General features: G+C 36.7%; 1 protein-coding gene across 4 annotated transcripts in view; it reads right to left on the bottom strand.

Annotated features, from left to right (window-relative positions):
- Positions 1 to 302: 302 nt before the first annotated feature.
- Positions 303 to 18,007, bottom strand: part of TXLNB (taxilin beta) — a 336,040-nt gene continuing 318,335 nt past the window's right edge. For all 4 annotated transcript variants that reach the window (XM_044064743.1, XM_044064736.1, XM_044064754.1 and 1 more), the window contains one exon: positions 303 to 1,408. In XM_044064743.1, coding sequence (XP_043920678.1) covers positions 557 to 1,408 — 852 coding nt within the window. In that variant the 3' untranslated portion in view covers positions 303 to 556. The remainder of the gene's footprint in view (positions 1,409 to 18,007) is intronic.

Below are 18,007 nucleotides of genomic sequence, written 5' to 3'. Positions count from 1 at the left end.
GTCCACACTCCATGTAGGATTAGGAGGTCAGGCAGCACACCTTCATTAATATGCTTGGTGTGCTGCAGTCCTCCTCCTAAATGGCCACTTCCATGCTGGACTAGACTAGTCCTGCACGGAAGACTAGTGAATCTGGGGGAGTGTGTTTTCCCTAAGAGCATTTCAAATATGTTGCTGTTATTATAGAACAGTTGTACGAGCTGTATTAAAAAATGTGCAGGCTTTACAAATTTAATAACCACAACCCAAGTAATGGATATGATAATACAAAAGCTGAAATCACCACAAATCACAGTACAAAATTCTAATGAAATTTTATTCACACTGGAGAGTGTAGTTTTATTATCATTTTAAGTCAATAGCTTTAAAAAGTATGCTCAGATCTGAAAAAAATAACATTTGCAAAGTTTAACTACTAAAAGAACACTTTTATTCAACAGTCACAATATTTTTTAGTGAATACTATTCTGTTAACTACAGTTTCATCAGTCAACAAAACTGCTTGTCAGATAAAAAAAAAATAAGTCAGGTGAGTAAGTGTGCTTTTCAGTCCTTGCTAATCAACAGATTCCATGTCAGGATCTGGGGTCTCTTGCAGAGACAGATCACTGACAAGTGTGTCAGCTGTTTCAGCTTGTTCTTTTGTACTCTGGCTAACAGGTGTCACTGGCTTAGATAGCAGACTGGGTTCTGACTGTTGTTCACTGGGCAAAGGAGACAGCTCTGGATGTTGCCCAGTAGCTGAATTCCTGTTTGCAGCCTCTATAGCCTCTGTGGTTTGAGGGATAAAGACTTGGTGTTCACAGAGATCTGAGTTCAGATGTTGAACATGTGATGGTATCTCTGCCTCACAGGAAGGAACAGCTGCACCCTTCTCAGATGTCTGCATAGTGAAGCTTATGTCAGCAGAAGATGTAGATGGGGGCTTCTCTCCTGAATGGACAACTAAGAATGAAGATGTAAGGTTCTTCAGCAGATCAGCTGCTGGGACTGATTTCAGTATGTCTTGCTCAGAGACAGGAGGAGATCTCATGCTTGTCTTGTCTTCAGGCAAATCCTTTTTCTCAAGTAGATTAGCTGTTGGTACTGACTTTAGCAAGTTTTGTTCAAGAATAGTAGCAGAACTCATGCTAGGCATCTGACCCAGTAAGTCTTTTTCATTTGATAGATCAGATGTTGTTATTGAGCTTAGCAGGTCTTCTCCAAAGACAGGAGTATAACTACTGTTTGGCTTGCCTTCAAGTAAATCTTCCTCTTCCTCTTCATCTTCTCTCTGTTCCCTGTTCCCTTTAGCTGAACAAATTCGTTTGTACAACTCATTTCGCTCTTCTTGCATTGCACGGCATAGTTTCTCTAGTCTTTCGATCTTCATTTGGAAACACTCATATTCTCTGTTTCTTACTCCTTTCTGTGGTGGAAAAATAACAGTAAATGTAAAATTTCAGGCTTATTTTATAACACATAAATACATAAAACATCTGTGTATCTACAGCACATTTTATTGATCATTGCCTGAGGTGCTTTAGTAAACTAAATTCCTAAGCTTTTTTAAACGAGTAATTTTAAAGGCAAGATAGGATGTTGGATGTTCTTTGAGAACCATATATCAAGGCATATGGTAAGATATGAGGGATATGGTAAGGCATATGGTAAGATATGAGAACAAAGTCTGAGTTCCTTTCTACACTTAGATTTGCAGGTATCCCACTATCCCACAACAACCAACACTCTGAAGTGGCTTAATGCACTTATAAAATGGAATGATACACATATATTTTTACTGCATTTTTTTCTTATGAAAATTTAGATAGTGAGACATGTATCTGAAAGCAAAAAGCTGAATAAGCATAGACAGAAACTTTAATCTTCAATGGAAATATGCAGATTAATGTTTCCCCCTTGCCGTGAGGTGGAGTGGCCTCAGAGTTGGCCATGTTAATTAGAGGGTGAATGGGTGCAAACAACTACATAAGGGCATTGGGTAATTTGTTCTTATTATTAAAAGCAGTAAGAAAACTTTATTTCAGGACTGCATTGTGAGATATTGTAGACAGGAAAACAGAGTAGTACATTTTATACATGGATTAGGTAGTACCTTATATAGTGCAAGTTGAATAAATAAGGACATTTTAGTCTTATATAGTGTAATTAACTTACCTTGCATTCCATAGCAGTAAAGCTGCTTTTTAATGGGAAGCAGATTCAAATCTTAAAATTCCTAAAGCATCCTTTCATTTTTTTGTTAATAATGACTTTTCACCCACATTAAGGGCATCTGCAATGGCCTCCTAGTCTGGGGTAAGCACATCTTCCATTTCTACTGCAACTGCACAAAGCGATGAAGCAGTATGAAGCCTTGTTAATGTTATTGCTAACAAGGTAGTGCACCTAGTGCCTCGACCTCAAAACCCTTATATTGGTGTTACTAAATGTTCTGGTCCTGGGGAGGCCAGTGGTCATTCTATAGTCCCTTAACCCATGTTATGGATAAAGCTTAGATGACACAATCCACTTGATTACAAAACTCTTTGGAGAGACATCATGAGCCCTTTGGGGATATTATCTGACCATCTGCGTGCTATTATTTATCGGGGTGGTGATGATTTTGCCAGTCTTTGTCCCTACTACATTTGCTGCTCACAAAATGACTGCCCTATTATCCAGATATGCAGTGTTTGACTTGGATGTATATTTGGAGTCTATTTGTGTTAAAGTGTTCCAGGTTAAGAAACCTTACAATAAGAATGGTATCTGGAATGGGGAATGGGATGTATCTGGAATGGGGAATGGGATGTGTGGGTGTGTTTGTTATTCCATGAAGCAGAGGTGCAACACATACTGGGCGTTTGCCAAGTGGCTGGCAGAGGCTTATACTCCATTACACTGGCCAGTCTAAACCTTTCATTTTTTGTGGAAGCTTGCAACATCTGGTGGGTGATTACCCAGTGAAATATTGTATTTGCTGTGGCTCTCATTACTACATTACACGAAACTGTCCTGCTAAGTGCCAGTTTTTCTCTGGATCTCATGAATGGCCCAGTTGCCCTAAGATTTATTCTTATTATTACACTCACTCAGTAAATCTTCAGTCATATGCCTCCTCAACTCCCCCACCCTTCTCTTCAACTCCGCACCTTTCCCTTCAGAGGAAATTCCTGTTGATCACTTGTACTTTGTAGTTTCTTCTGTTATTGAAACAAGTATACAAATAAACTTGGGTGTACTCAAAGATTCTGATGTACATCAACCCTAGGATTTATACACTGCAATGATGTTCCCCAGTCCATCCCTCAGGGTGAGGGTTCATCGTTACTTCTTGGTGCTCCTGCATCCCACATGTCCTCCGATTCACAGGACACTTTTGGTTTGACAGACTTTCAGTCTGGGATGTTATATCTAACATGGAAATTGTACCCTAGCCAAATACACATAGATGTGGATGATGAGGAGGGGGATTGGACCCCTGTTAAAGTTCCTGAGGTTAAAATGACTAAGTTATATCCTAAGGTCAATAAGAAGGTTAGTGGCAGTAAGCTTAATACCCTTAAATCCAGTAGTAATAGTTTTCCACCCCAGCAATTTGTTTTAATTTATTTTAATACATAATAGCAAAAATAAAAACTATGTACAATATTTACAATTAACAAATATCTAAATCACACCTGGAAAAATATATATAAATCCATACTGCTGAATTTTTCCTAAATTTATTTCTCTAATAACAATTTCAGCTTAGTCCAATATCAGAAATTGGGGCTTTTACTATTAGATCTTTGAGTAATACCATTTGTTACTTTTTGACATACAAAGGAGGTTAGTGTAAGAAACTCAATAGTTAGGCGGCATTTCAGTCTTCTAGTTTGAAGTTATCTTCCTTACAGCTGCCAATAAGATCCAAAGTAAAGGATATTGTGAAATATCTATACAACTAGGAAAAGGAGAATTAGTTAACAATAAAGCATCTGATATGATACACCAATCTGCCTATACATCTTGTATAAAATATCTAAATTCTTCCAAAAATGTACAATTTTTTTCACATTTTAAAAAACGTATGAGGCTAGTCAGTCTTTATTTTTTATATCTACAACAGATTGTATTAGTAGTGTTAAACGTGTATTTTATGAGTAATAAAAATCTTATGCACATTTTTCTATGTGAAGATCTTCCAAAAAGTACTAAACTAACAGATTTTTAAATTAAGTATTTAGTATTATCATTATTAATGTCATTTGTGTAATTAACATTAATATAATACCAATATTTATGCATAAACTCAAATCCATTTGTAATAATAATTGTATAATTTTGAAGTAGATACTTTTATATCCCCATTACCCATTATGACTAAAGAAAAGTATTTTAATAGATCAGGGATTTCTTCTTTTTTATGTTGTGCTATTAACATCTTCTCTTCAGTTTCACAATTTATATTTGAAGCTAAAGACCTGTCCTCAGAACTTAATTTAAATCTAAATACAATATTACAAAAACAAAACAAAAAAAAATAATTGAGATATATACTAGATGACATAAATGTATTATTAATTAGCTTTTCAGTTTTGTTTTGCATTGCCAATGGCCTCCTTGGACTGACTAAATAGCTTCTTGTGTTTGCATGGATAAAGTCTCCGAGTTATGATTTTGTTTGTTTACTGGATATCACTTGTTTTCCTCCGATAATGCTATCACTGGAACTCTTTGTTGTACTTAAGGACTGATACTAGGTCTAAGGATAAAGTTCATATTCCTCTCCTGGTTGGGTGACGGTCATTGATATTAGTATTCATGGCGTTCAAGAGTACCCGATATTGGTTTAGGCCCCCAGTTCATTGCAGGGTCAATGCTAACTATTTTCTGATTAGTTTTGTTTGTTTGTTTACCGACATTCCTTTTTTTCTCGACATTCCTTTGTTTTTGTGTGGTGACCTAAACTGCTATTTAGGAGGTCAGAAATGTTGGCCTAATCAGAACATGACATTATAAAGAGATATAGCTGATTTGGGCAACTTAAGCCAAGGAAGCACTAAGGAATATACCTCTAAATGGACAGGGCTAGATCTTTGTTAAATAGGGCCCTAGGCAGATTAATGGACTGCTCCCCTACAGCCATATCAATATCCCATTACTTTGCTGCCTGTCCTCACTTACCATAAACACTGTTCAAACCTGACAGCGGGGATACTATTTCTCTTTACTTCTACAATAATCACAAAGATGTGGATTTAACTTAAAATTATTTTAGAATTTTCAGCTAAAACACTAACAGACATTTGCTAAACAAAGCCTCAGATTGAAAACTGACTTACCATGAGCAATAACAAACAACCCTTCCCTTGAAACATTTATTGAAAATGCATCTGGCAATATGTTAAACTACTGGACATATATTGGAAGACACAGTCAAACAACAAGCACATAGTGAAGCACTGATTGATGTCTATGTGAAGGGCCAGGAAAGAAAACAAGGTTAATAAAAAATGTACTCATAGTTAAAATATTAACATTAAACTCACAGACTTCATGTTGTCCAGTTTATTCATAGACAAATAATAAACACATTGTCAACAGTCAACAAAACAAGGAAACCAAGGATTGCACCCAAGATACTTGTCTTATATGATAAATGTTCCTGTTTCCTGCAATCAGCTCCTTCCTTTATACCATAACTACTGTGGGTTGCAGGAGCCAAGTATTTACACACACACACACACACACACACACACACACACACACACACACACACACACACACACACACACACACAAAAATATATCAATTATACACCTCAGACATCTGCTTCAGAACAAGTGAATGAATGCATTCATAAATAATGGATGAGAACATTCACTGCTGTCAAAAACATACATTGGAACCAGTTGTAGATCCTAACTGCCTTTTTAACGTCTTAGCTTGAATCAGTGACAAATACCTCAAAATCAGGAACATACTTTAAATATTTCACTTATATATTTAGAAGTTGCTAGAATAAAACATTTTGCATTAATAATCATTCTCTAAAGAATGCAAAGTCTAACACTCAGTCCTGCCATTATTTAAGTGACTTTAATTCGCAACAAGTTGCCAGGAAGTAACCCATTTTACAAGGAACAGACAAAATACCTCTCAGCTTTTTTTGCTCAAGAATTCTGGTCAAAGCCAAAATAATGAGAGGCAAAGGAACACATCTATTTGATAACCAAATGCAAAGTGTCCCTTTTAGGGATGTCCCAGGAGCACTGCCTGGTTGACTCTCTCAAAGGCCCACAGGAGGCAAATGGAGGTGGAAGGATTCAAACCCTGTACTTTGATTCTTGCAATTTTGTAACTGAGAATTAATATGCTTTAGTAAAGTATAACTTTCTGCTTGTTAGTTTATATTTGTCTTAGCCATTAGAAGACTGCAGTTTACAATAGTCTGTAAAAGGAATATACTATTTTTATCAGTGTTACTATTATAAAACACTGGCATATCTTAAGGATTGTACTGTACATAAATATTAAGGAGCACACACACATTAACTGCCTGTAAATTTAATAACTGCATTTCATAAGTGTGCGATGGGAAGTTTCTGTAGTGCTGCTACATGTACTGTCTGTGGCTTTAAGGGTTAAATGCTTATCTGTAGGCAACATCTTAATTTTCAATTAAGTGGAAATGCCATTTCAGCCTTTCTGCAGGAAAAAAATGTCAACAGCTTATCTTTATAGCAGTTGGTCGTGGCAGTTTTCACATTAGCACTCCACAGGCACAACAAAGTTCTGTTGTAACTTTTAAGGCTTGTTTGTTCCCTCCCTCACTGAGCTTGAGCTGCCAATACATATTTTGCAGCACACATTGCCAGTTTTGCCATCACACAACCAAAAGTGTAGAAATACATCCAGCCGAAAAACGAGTGAACTTCAAACAATTAAAAAAAAATTAATGCCTGCTCGCTAGATCAGTAATATTTATTATATATTAAGTGCTTTCATCTCGTAGTACAAGATACTACCTTCTGAAGTCCTAGATATTATTGGATGAAAGTACTTAATGCATAATAAATATTATTTTGTTTATAGCACTGATGTGTGGTTTTCAAATTTACTACTACCTTCTGAGTTCTAATATATATAATATATATATATGCATACATACATACATATATATTTTATATATATATATATATATATATATATATATATATATATATATATGGGTCCCCTTCAGATGATCAAATTTTTAAAAGCTCGATTTTCATATGGCCAAGACCATATGATTTGTTGGTGTCTTTTGGCCTTTTCCCGGTTAGGGGTCGCCACAGCAGAACTCCGGTCCGCTAATGATTGGCAGTAGAGTTTTACATGCTGGCTTGCTGGGCCTAATGCACAATCTTCAATGAAGGAATGCCCATTCACGCATGTCGCCACACAGAAGACGCTCTAACTGCCGATTGAATGGGCAACGTCTAACTGTGAGGTGACGATGCTACTGCAGCACCACCGCCAAGACCATATGATTGAACTTTTAAAATGGAGATCTCCATACAGCATGGAATGGGAAGATTTCCCTTTTCCGCAATGTAGTGCGATCTCAGAGTTGGTATATTTAAATAGTGGGGGTGTGGTTGGTGCAGGGGGACTTGCCCCCTTCTAAAAAGGTTTATTTTTTTTGTTTGCTTTATTTATTTATTTATTTTTTTACATGTTTGAACATTTGAAAGTTCAATCATGTAAAGTAGAGCCATATATATATATATATATATATATATATATATATATATATATATATATATATATATATAAAACAAAGCCACAAAGTCCCAAGGATGTAAGACAAAAAACCAAACTGCAGGCAGCCAGCAACGCAAAACACTATAATTGTCCAAATAAAGAAGTAACCACTTTGTATAAAAAATATCAAAAGATTTAATGGAAACAAAACAGACCAGACGTAAGCGCTTTCACGGACTACCTGTCCGCTTCCTCAGACGTACAATAGTGAAAAAACAGTTACAATATATAGCACAAACATCACAATCTAATTAAATAATTAAGCAATTAAAACCAACAACCATAATTAACAATTAAAAGTTAAAAACACATTACCTAAGTGGTCTGGCTTGTAAAATAGGTTTAAGGGGAACAGTTTCATTTAAACCACGTCCATGGTGTGCTCCCAACCTCAGAATCCATTTAACTTCAGCAGTCTCCGTTTGATTAACTACATCCCCCAATCTTAGATTATCTGGAACTATGTGCAAAATTGGAAACAAAAAAGTATGTGTTGAGTCAGTGCTCAGTATGTGTTTGGCAATAGCATTATAAGTTTCATTTCTATGGACACAATAGTAATGATCACGGATTCTCTCCTTAAGTGATCTGTTCGTTTTGCCATCATAATAGCAAAAACAAACTTTACACTGTGCAACATAGACCAAGTTTCTAGAATTACACGTTCCTGAACACTTAATACTCCACAATACACCTGTGTCAGGGTGTCTAAAAAACCTGGATTCATCTATATAAGAACACTGCAGACAATTATTACATTTCTTAGTACCCCTCAACCAAACAGGGCAGACCTCCAACAAGTTAGTGCTAGTATAACAAATCCTTTGTTGTAAAGTCTGACAATTTTTATAAATAAAGTTCGGAAATGTACCTACTAGTTGCTTGGTCCTGACATCTGATGTTAAAATATTCCAATTGTTGTAAACTAAGTTTCTAATCTTGTTTATGTTGCTACAATATGGAACAACAATAGACACATTGTTACTAATGTTAGATTTATGGACACGTGAATTGCTAGTACTAGGACCAAAATAAGGTTTAGCCCTATGTTCCCTATGGTATCCCATTTGTTCATTGACTATGTTAAATTCATCGGGTGTGTAGCCCCTACTCAAAAAGCCAGTTTGTAACATTCCCATTTCTTCCTTAAAGATTTTATCATCACAACAAAGACGTGATGTTCTCATGGCTTGTCCTTTAATGATGTTAGTAAAACAAGCAGGATTGTGCATACTTTGTCTATGCAAGTATGAAGGTTGGTAACAGGGTTTCCTGTACAATTTAGTCTTGACTATAGCATTTTCCACATAAATATTGACATCTAAGAAATCAATACTATGCTGAGAACATGTACCAGAAAACTTCAGAAACTGGCTGGTCGAATTAATGTAGCTAAAGAAATCAGAACTGACAAAGTTAGCATCATCCATCACAATAAATAAATCATCCACAAAGCGTCTAAAGAACTTCATAGAAGCATAAGAAACTAAGTATTGTTGTTCCCAAGCAACCATAACCAGATTGGCATAGCTATTGGCACAACTAGTGCCCATAGCTATGCCTCTAACTATTTAAAGTATCTAGAATCAAACAAAAAAACATTATTGTCAAGCACCAATTCTAGAAGGAAACACAGAAATTCAGCTTTATCAGACTGCAAAAAATTGTCTTTAGTCATCAGGTGGTATACCATCTCAATACCAATAGAATTGGGGATGCAAGTAAACAAAGATTCAACGTCAGCTGTCACAAAAACTGTTGAAGATGTATACCCAAACTCAGTTAAAAACTCATAAAGGTCTCTCAAAAAATGTTCAGTATCTCTTAGTACATAATTGTACTGACTTAGAATCTGCTTTAGTTCATAGTCCAGATAAACGGAGATGGGTTCGGTGACCCATCCAGCACCTGCTACAATGGGTCGAAACGGAGGTAGAGAAGAATTCTTGTGTATTTTAGGCAGGCCATGAAGTCTAGGCACAACAGGATGGACCACTAAAAAATAATCAAACAACTGCTGGTTCATGCTGTTTATGTCCAGACAGTCTTGTAGTGCTGTCTGAATTTGTACAATAATACCCTTAATAGTGACTAAATCGATTTGTACATAGGCATCAGAACTAAGCATGGCCAACATTTCTTCTATATAATAAGAAGTATCAAGTACAACAACTGGTCCACCCTTGTCCGCGGGTCTAACTGTAATGCTGGTGTTATTCCTAATACTTTTCAAAGCTTCACGTTCATCTATTCCTAGATTGTTGTCACAGTCAGAGTCAATAAAACAATAGTCATTATAGATATCATTCTCCATTGCCTGTAAAAATACTTCCACGTTAGGTGGTAAACTAGGTGTGTAGTTACTTCTTCTTTTAAAATTAGTATTATGCGCCACGGAACTACCCTCCATGGCTAGCTTAAGGGCAATCTCTCATGCAAAAAGCCTTAAGGCTACTAAAACTTCACTATGATCAATACACATAGAAGGTATAAACTTTAAACCTTTGTTCAGCAACCTTAACTCAGCTGAAGTAAGAGTATACTTAGAAACATTCCATACTAACTGTCGTTCGCCCACATTTTCTTCAATGTTCGTACCTGATAATTCGGTGGTGCTTCCTTCCGTTTGACACCCCTGGACACATCCAAATCCAAGGATTTTTTCCTCGCCGGCTTGTAGGGCAATGGAAAAGCCAACGAACCAGCACTATGATGATTATCGGCTAATAACTTCCTTCTAACGTCCATGGGAGGCTGTACAACATCGGAAAGGGATGCTGTTGAATACAGTGTGAAACGTCATTATGTTGATCATATGAGAAGGTCTGAAGAGACGCCTCCTGCCAAACATGTAGAATTGCGTAGTGACGTTCCTTTGTGTGCGACAGAATCACTGCCTTCACCCAACGCTGTTTCGAATTATTCTACTCCAATGGAAGTTCCTGCTACTTCAATGATTACTGCCAATGTATCCGCCGATGTTGTACGGCCTCCCATGGACGTTAGAAGGAAGTTATTAGCCGATAATCATCATAGTGCTGGTTCGTTGGCTTTTCCATTGCCCTACAAGCCGGCGAGGAAAAAATCCTTGGATTTGGATGTGTCCAGGGGTGTCAAACGGAAGGAAGCACCACCAAATTATCAGGTACGAACATTGAAGAAAATGTGGGCGAACGACAGTTAGTATGGAATGTTTCTAAGTATACTCTTACTTCAGCTGAGTTAAGGTTGCTGAACAAAGGTTTAAAGTTTATACCTTCTATGTGTATTGATCATAGTGAAGTTTTAGTAGCCTTAAGGCTTTTTGCACGAGAGATTGCCCTTAAGCTAGCCATGGAGGGTAGTTCCGTGGCGCATAATACTAATTTTAAAAGAAGAAGTAACTACACACCTAGTTTACCACCTAACGTGGAAGTATTTTTACAGGCAATGGAGAATGATATCTATAATGACTATTGTTTTATTGACTCTGACTGTGACAACAATCTAGGAATAGATGAACGTGAAGCTTTGAAAAGTATTAGGAATAACACCAGCATTACAGTTAGACCCGCGGACAAGGGTGGACCAGTTGTTGTACTTGATACTTCTTATTATATAGAAGAAATGTTGGCCATGCTTAGTTCTGATGCCTATGTACAAATCGATTTAGTCACTATTAAGGGTATTATTGTACAAATTCAGACAGCACTACAAGACTGTCTGGACATAAACAGCATGAACCAGCAGGTGTTTGATTATTTTTTAGTGGTCCATCCTGTTGTGCCTAGACTTCATGGCCTGCCTAAAATGCACAAGAATTCTTCTCTACCTCCGTTTCGACCCATTGTAGCAGGTGCTGGATGGGTCACCGAACCCATCTCCGTTTATCTGGACTATGAACTAAAGCAGATTCTAAGTCAGTACAATTATGTACTAAGAGATACTGAACATTTTTTGAGAGACCTTTATGAGTTTTTAACTGAGTTTGGGTATACATCTTCAACAGTTTTTGTGACAGCTGACGTTGAATCTTTGTTTACTTGCATCCCCAATTCTATTGGTATTGAGATGGTATACCACCTGATGACTAAAGACAATTTTTTGCAGTCTGATAAAGCTGAATTTCTGTGTTTCCTTCTAGAATTGGTGCTTGACAATAATGTTTTTTTGTTTGATTCTAGATACTTTAAACAGGCCAGAGGCATAGCTATGGGCACTAGTTGTGCCAATAGCTATGCCAATCTGGTTATGGTTGCTTGGGAACAACAATACTTAGTTTCTTATGCTTCTATGAAGTTCTTTAGATGCTTTGTGGATGATTTATTTATTGTGATGGATGATGCTAACTTTGTCAGTTCTGATTTCTTTAGCTACATTAATTCGACCAGCCAGTTTTTGAAGTTTTCTGGTACATGTTCTCAGCATAGTATTGATTTCTTAGATGTCAATATTTATGTGGAAAATGCTATAGTCAAGACTAAATTGTATAGGAAACCCTGTTACCAACCTTCATACTTGCATAGACAAAGTATGCACAATCCTGCTTGTTTTACTAACATCATTAAAGGACAAGCCATGAGAACATCATGTCTTTGTTGTGATGATAAAATCTTTAAGGAAGAAATGGGAATGTTACAAACTGGCTTTTTGAGTAGGGGCTACACACCCGATGAATTTAACATAGTCAATGAACAAATGGGATACCATAGGGAACATAGGGCTAAACCTTATTTTGGTCCTAGTACTAGCAATTCACGTGTCCATAAATCTAACGTTAGTAACAATGTGTCTATTGTTGTTCCATATTGTAGCAACATAAACAAGATTAGAAACTTAGTTTCGAACAATTGGAATATTTTAACATCAGATGTCAGGACCAAGCAACTAGTAGGTACATTTCCGAACTTTATTTATAAAAATTGTCAGACTTTACAACAAAGGATTTGTTATACTAGCACTAACTTGTTGGAGGTCTGCCCTGTTTGGTTGAGGGGTACTAAGAAATGTAATAATTGTCTGCAGTGTTCTTATATAGATGAATCCAGGTTTTTTAGACACCCTGACACAGGTGTATTGTGGAGTATTAAGTGTTCAGGAACGTGTAATTCTAGAAACTTGGTCTATGTTGCACAGTGTAAAGTTTGTTTTTGCTATTATGTTGGCAAAACGAACAGATCACTTAAGGAGAGAATCCATGATCATTACTATTGTGTCCATAGAAATGAAACTTATAATGCTATTGCCAAACACATACTGAGCACTGACTCAACACATACTTTTTTGTTTCAAATTTTGCGCATAGTTCCAGATAATCTAAGATTGGGGGATGTAGTTAATCAAACGGAGACTGCTGAAGTTAAATGGATTCTGAGGTTGGGAGCACACCATGGACGTGGTTTAAATGAAACTGTTCCCCTTAAACCTATTTTACAAGCCAGACCACTTAGGTAATGTGTTTTTAACTTTTAATTGTTAATTATGGTTGTTGGTTTTAATTGCTTAATTATTTAATTAGATTGTGATGTTTGTGCTATATATTGTAACTGTTTTTTCACTATTGTACGTCTGAGGAAGCGGACAGGTAGTCCGTGAAAGCGCTTACGTCTGGTCTGTTTTGTTTCCATTAAATCTTTTGATATTTTTTATACAAAGTGGTTACTTCTTTATTTGGACAATTATAGTGTTTTGTGTTGCTGGCTGCCTGCAGTTTGGTTTTTTGTCTTATATATATATATATATATATATATATATATATATATATATATATATATATATATATATATATATATATATATATATATATATATATATATATTTAACAAATAAAAACACAAAACAGGTCAGAGATGGATGACTCAGACAATTGGGAAGCTTAATTACGTTTAAATGTTGATCTGCACAGCAAATGGCAGAAGGAGCACAAGAGTTAGCATTGCTGACTCTTTCTTGGCACTCAGCAGGAGGATGTGGTGCTGAAATTTTTAAGTTGTTGCTTTGAATCAAGCTTTTAAAAAGTCAGTGACAGGGCAATATCAAATAAGGTACATTAAAATTACTGTTACTTAAACCTGCATCTACCACCAACTGAGCCATTGCAAAGTTGTTTGGGGGAGGATGAACAGACCAAACGGGTGGGGGATAGGAGGGCATGGTAGAGGGGGACAGGAAGAGAGATGTCATGGGATTGAAGTTATAAAATGTAATTAAACAAGCAAGTATTGCAGCCCAGGGCCAATTTCTAAACATTTACATAAAACAGAGTAATAACAAAAATAATGGAAAAAAAAGAAATGTTAAAAGCCACCACCCTGCATTATTATCCCAAATAAAAGAAGCTATTGCAGGGGAAAAAAGTTAATCAAGTATGTCAAGTTACGTAGATTAAAATGTTACTACAAGAGAGAAAAAAAGGAATTTAAAGAGATGGATGGGTCATATGAGGAAAACATGGATTTTTTATGTTATCTAGTCCCCTTAGACAGTACCACCGGGCCCTAGGCAGCTGTCTAGGTTGCCTAGTGTTGGATCCTGCCAGTAGGTGGGGCTCCATTCACATCTAAATTGATTATTTGTTCTATTTTTTCACATTTGTCAAAATTGCCACAAAGAATGCTCTACCCAGTATTTACAGATCATTGTGCTCTGTGGACTTTTTTTGGCACTTCAGGAAAAGGAGATGTACCATTTAACTGACAAGTGGACACCTACTCAGCATTACTTGCTGTATGATTCCTATATTGACTATTGGCTACATCTTAAAAAGAAGCTCATTAGCCAATAGTGAAGATTTGGCACATCTTCTTCTTCTCACTTTCTTTTATGCAATCTTTGAGCCACTTATATTCTTATTATTTGAATAATGTAGATGTTGGTAGAAAGGTATCAGGTCAGGCACTTTGTGACATATAAACACACCAGAATTTGCTTAAGGTCCAACAGTTGCTTTTGCCCCAATAGCATGTTGTCACAGGTACAGGGGAAGTAGTACTGTTGCATTTAGGCAAGCAGATGTTACATTGTAAAAATGTGATGGACAGTTTGTTGGGCCAAGATGGTATTGTGCATTCTGAACAAAGAGGCATTTTGCTTATTGTTTCTGATCACCTTACCTCTTTATATGGGGAACCATTCTGTGAGTGGCCATCATCTCCTTGTTTGACAGTTTACAAGAAAAATTGAATAAACCAATGACATTCTCTGAATTCCATATGGTCCTTTAATTAGTTAATACTTATAGTGTGCCAGGAATTGGTGGCACTTCTTATGCCTTTTACAAGTCTTTGTCCAGAGGTCATAAAGCACATTCAATTAAGCCTATTTAATGAATGGCTTGAGCAGGGGACTCAGCACTTGGAGATTCTTCAGACAGATACCGGCTTTATCCAGAAGAAGGGTGATCAGAGCATATTGGAAAATTGGCACCTAATATCCCCCTGAAACATGGGCTAGATTTTTTTTGTAAGATACTGCAGCAGAGACTTTGTGCAAAGTTAGATACCATCCTAGGTCCTGATTTCTGTGGCATTGCTGGCAGACCAGTGCACAATTTTTTGCTATATCTTAAGGGGCTGATTGCAGAGGCCCATTAGTGTTATCTTGTGACATCTCCAAGGCATTTGATAATATGAGACATTCATAGCTAATTTCTATCTTGTATGCTTATGGCCTTGTGAATGTCTTTTGTTGGGTCATTTCTTCAGTTTACACTCACACTCAGGTGATAGCAGTGATTAATGGTTTGGAGGGAGCTGAGATCCCTATGTTTAATGTAATCTGGCAGGGTTACCCCTTCAGCAAGTATCTCTTTACCTTGGTGATGGGAGCAGTTATTTGTAGGATTCAGGTGAAAGCTTCTTTACTCACTGTTGTCATATGAGTGCAAGGTAATTGCCACCTTGCCTTTCTGGGCATAAGCAGATGATTACATGTTGTTTGCTGAGGACTGCCCCTCTTTGGCTATTATTTGTTGATATCTCACATTGATATTGTCTATTATTGGTTTATGTCTCACCCTTGATGAAAGTATTAATGTTGCTTTCGTCTGTTATTTGGAAGGAATTTCTTCTAATGAGCAAGGATTGAATATCTTAGGGCTCCCTTTTGGGAATACGACCATAGTTGATGCTCATTTGTCTAAACTTTACAGCAGAACATTACAAAATGGTAATTTGTGGAAGACATTTGCTTTGTCTTTTAAGAAAAAAGTCTGCCTTATTGATGGAGGTTTAGTAAGCATTTTTAGTTACATGGCTAGGATTTACTTCCAAGAAAGTTTGAGACACAGTTGATTTATCTTGTGTTTTATTTCTTTTGGGGATCCAAGTTGAACCTGCTGAGGCAGTCTGTCATTTATAATTTAGAGGGCAATGGTGGTTTGAGTTGCACACTTTTTTGAACTCCTTACTTCTATATTGTGCTTCATGTTATCTTGAGATTATGGCCACCTTCCTCCTGGACAGGTATCTCTGTTAAGGGCAGTTTGGGAATGCTTGTTTTGGGGATACATGGGTGTACTTTCTAATGACATCAAATAAATGTAGCCAGTTCTGAGGTGATGGACACATTTCTTGAAGATCCTCCTTACTGGTTTATAAGTTATGGTATAACTCTGTTATAACTACCCATTACACTGAGGAAACATTGATTGTTAGTGGGGATTCGGGAATGTTTCCATTGTTACCATACAGTGGTACAATGGTCTGACTTTTTGTGGAGATGTGCATTCCCATAAACTGCCTGTGAATGCTAAAGTGAAATATTGCCCTTTGACAGAATCTGTCATAAATTAGAATGTGGGACAATAGAGATGCATGAAAACTTTTCTTTTCTTGTATTGAGTGACTGGATTTTGGGAGTCTTTGTGACAAAATGTTGGTCTTCTAGTATTTATTCAATATGCCTTTATCCAGGGCTCTATATGGAGATTATGATTGTACCTGGAACCCTGCTATCCATTCTACTGACTTTGCATGGTTTCAGCAATTTGGCATATTTGGAGAACTCACTGTGCAGACGTGTTCTGTAATAAAACATCTGCTCCAGAAGGTATCTTAGTGTGTTTACAAAAGTGGCTTTGGGAGAAGGGCTGGGGGGTTGCACATTGGTTTGCAGTCTGTTGAACTTTATGTGTTAGTGACTAAGTTACATTGGATTGCTCTTGCTAGACCTTTTGACTTTGTCTGACACTACATTCTTAGAGTATTTTTCTTCTTATAGACTTTCCAGTGACCTGTTTGTGATTGACTGAGCTATTTTTTTTACTGAGCTGTTTTGGGGAATCTTTTTGTGCAAATTTTTAATATACAATTCCCACTACCCGCAATGCACTGCAAACAAGCTTCTTCTCTGGTTCATTCTTGCACTGTTATGTGTTCACATCAAAAAAAGTAATCCCATGCTATTTTTGGTGTTTGCTGCTCCTTCTGACAGGAAAGTTGTTGCCCTTTCACTTTTTTCCTAAATTTGTCTGAATAGTTTCCTCATTGAGTAACTATGTGATTGTTTTCAGGACAGTTTGTTCCATCTCTCCCCCCTCTCTCTGCCGTTTTTATATTTTCCCTTTTACCCCTCTCCCACAAATTTGAGGTATTTCATATCACTTTCATAATTTTAATTTGCAGTACTCTTTTTTTGCATAATTGTTAAATTACTTGATTAATAATTTTTTTTCTTCAAACAAATTGCCTTTTTTGTTGATGCTTTTTATAAGTGTTGACTTTAGATTTTTCAGAAATTTGTGTATGTTCCTTCCATTGCAAGAACATGCCAAAGGCATAAATTCATCAAGTTTGATAACATTTAGAGTGAATGTACTGGTCAGCACCAAAGTTTCTCTCCAGGTTCTACCTCTAAAAGACCCAAAGCTTAAGCATTGTCGTCTATTTCTTTTCCTTCAGGGAGTCATACACATCCAGTTAAGACTGTGCCTGAAACGTCACCTAGAAAACTTGTTAGAGATGAGGGTATTGCTTTCTTTAAGGTATTGGTCCTTCGGTAATGACAATCTATTTTCCCAGAGGATTTCTTCTAATAAATACTTCAGGTCAAAAAAATAGTGGAGGCATTCTGCAAAGTTTATGCAGTGATGATGTTCCAACCTCTTTTCTGCCAACAGTACTAAAATAGAAAGGGACCTTTTCTTTTTGCCAAATATTTCATTTCTTGCTTCTCCTCAACTTAATTCTTGCTGTGGCCCCAATTAGGTCAGTGGGTGACCCACAGATTTCAATGCTGAAGCCTTTGCCACAGCCAA

Source organism: Protopterus annectens, chromosome 1.part0, assembly GCF_019279795.1.
Source record: "Protopterus annectens isolate FY-2018-M chromosome 1.part0, PAN1.0, whole genome shotgun sequence".
In the NCBI taxonomy this organism is placed as follows: Eukaryota; Metazoa; Chordata; order Ceratodontiformes; family Protopteridae; genus Protopterus; species Protopterus annectens.
Note: the sequence above shows the minus strand (reverse complement) of the source record. Positions and strands in the feature narration are given on the sequence as shown.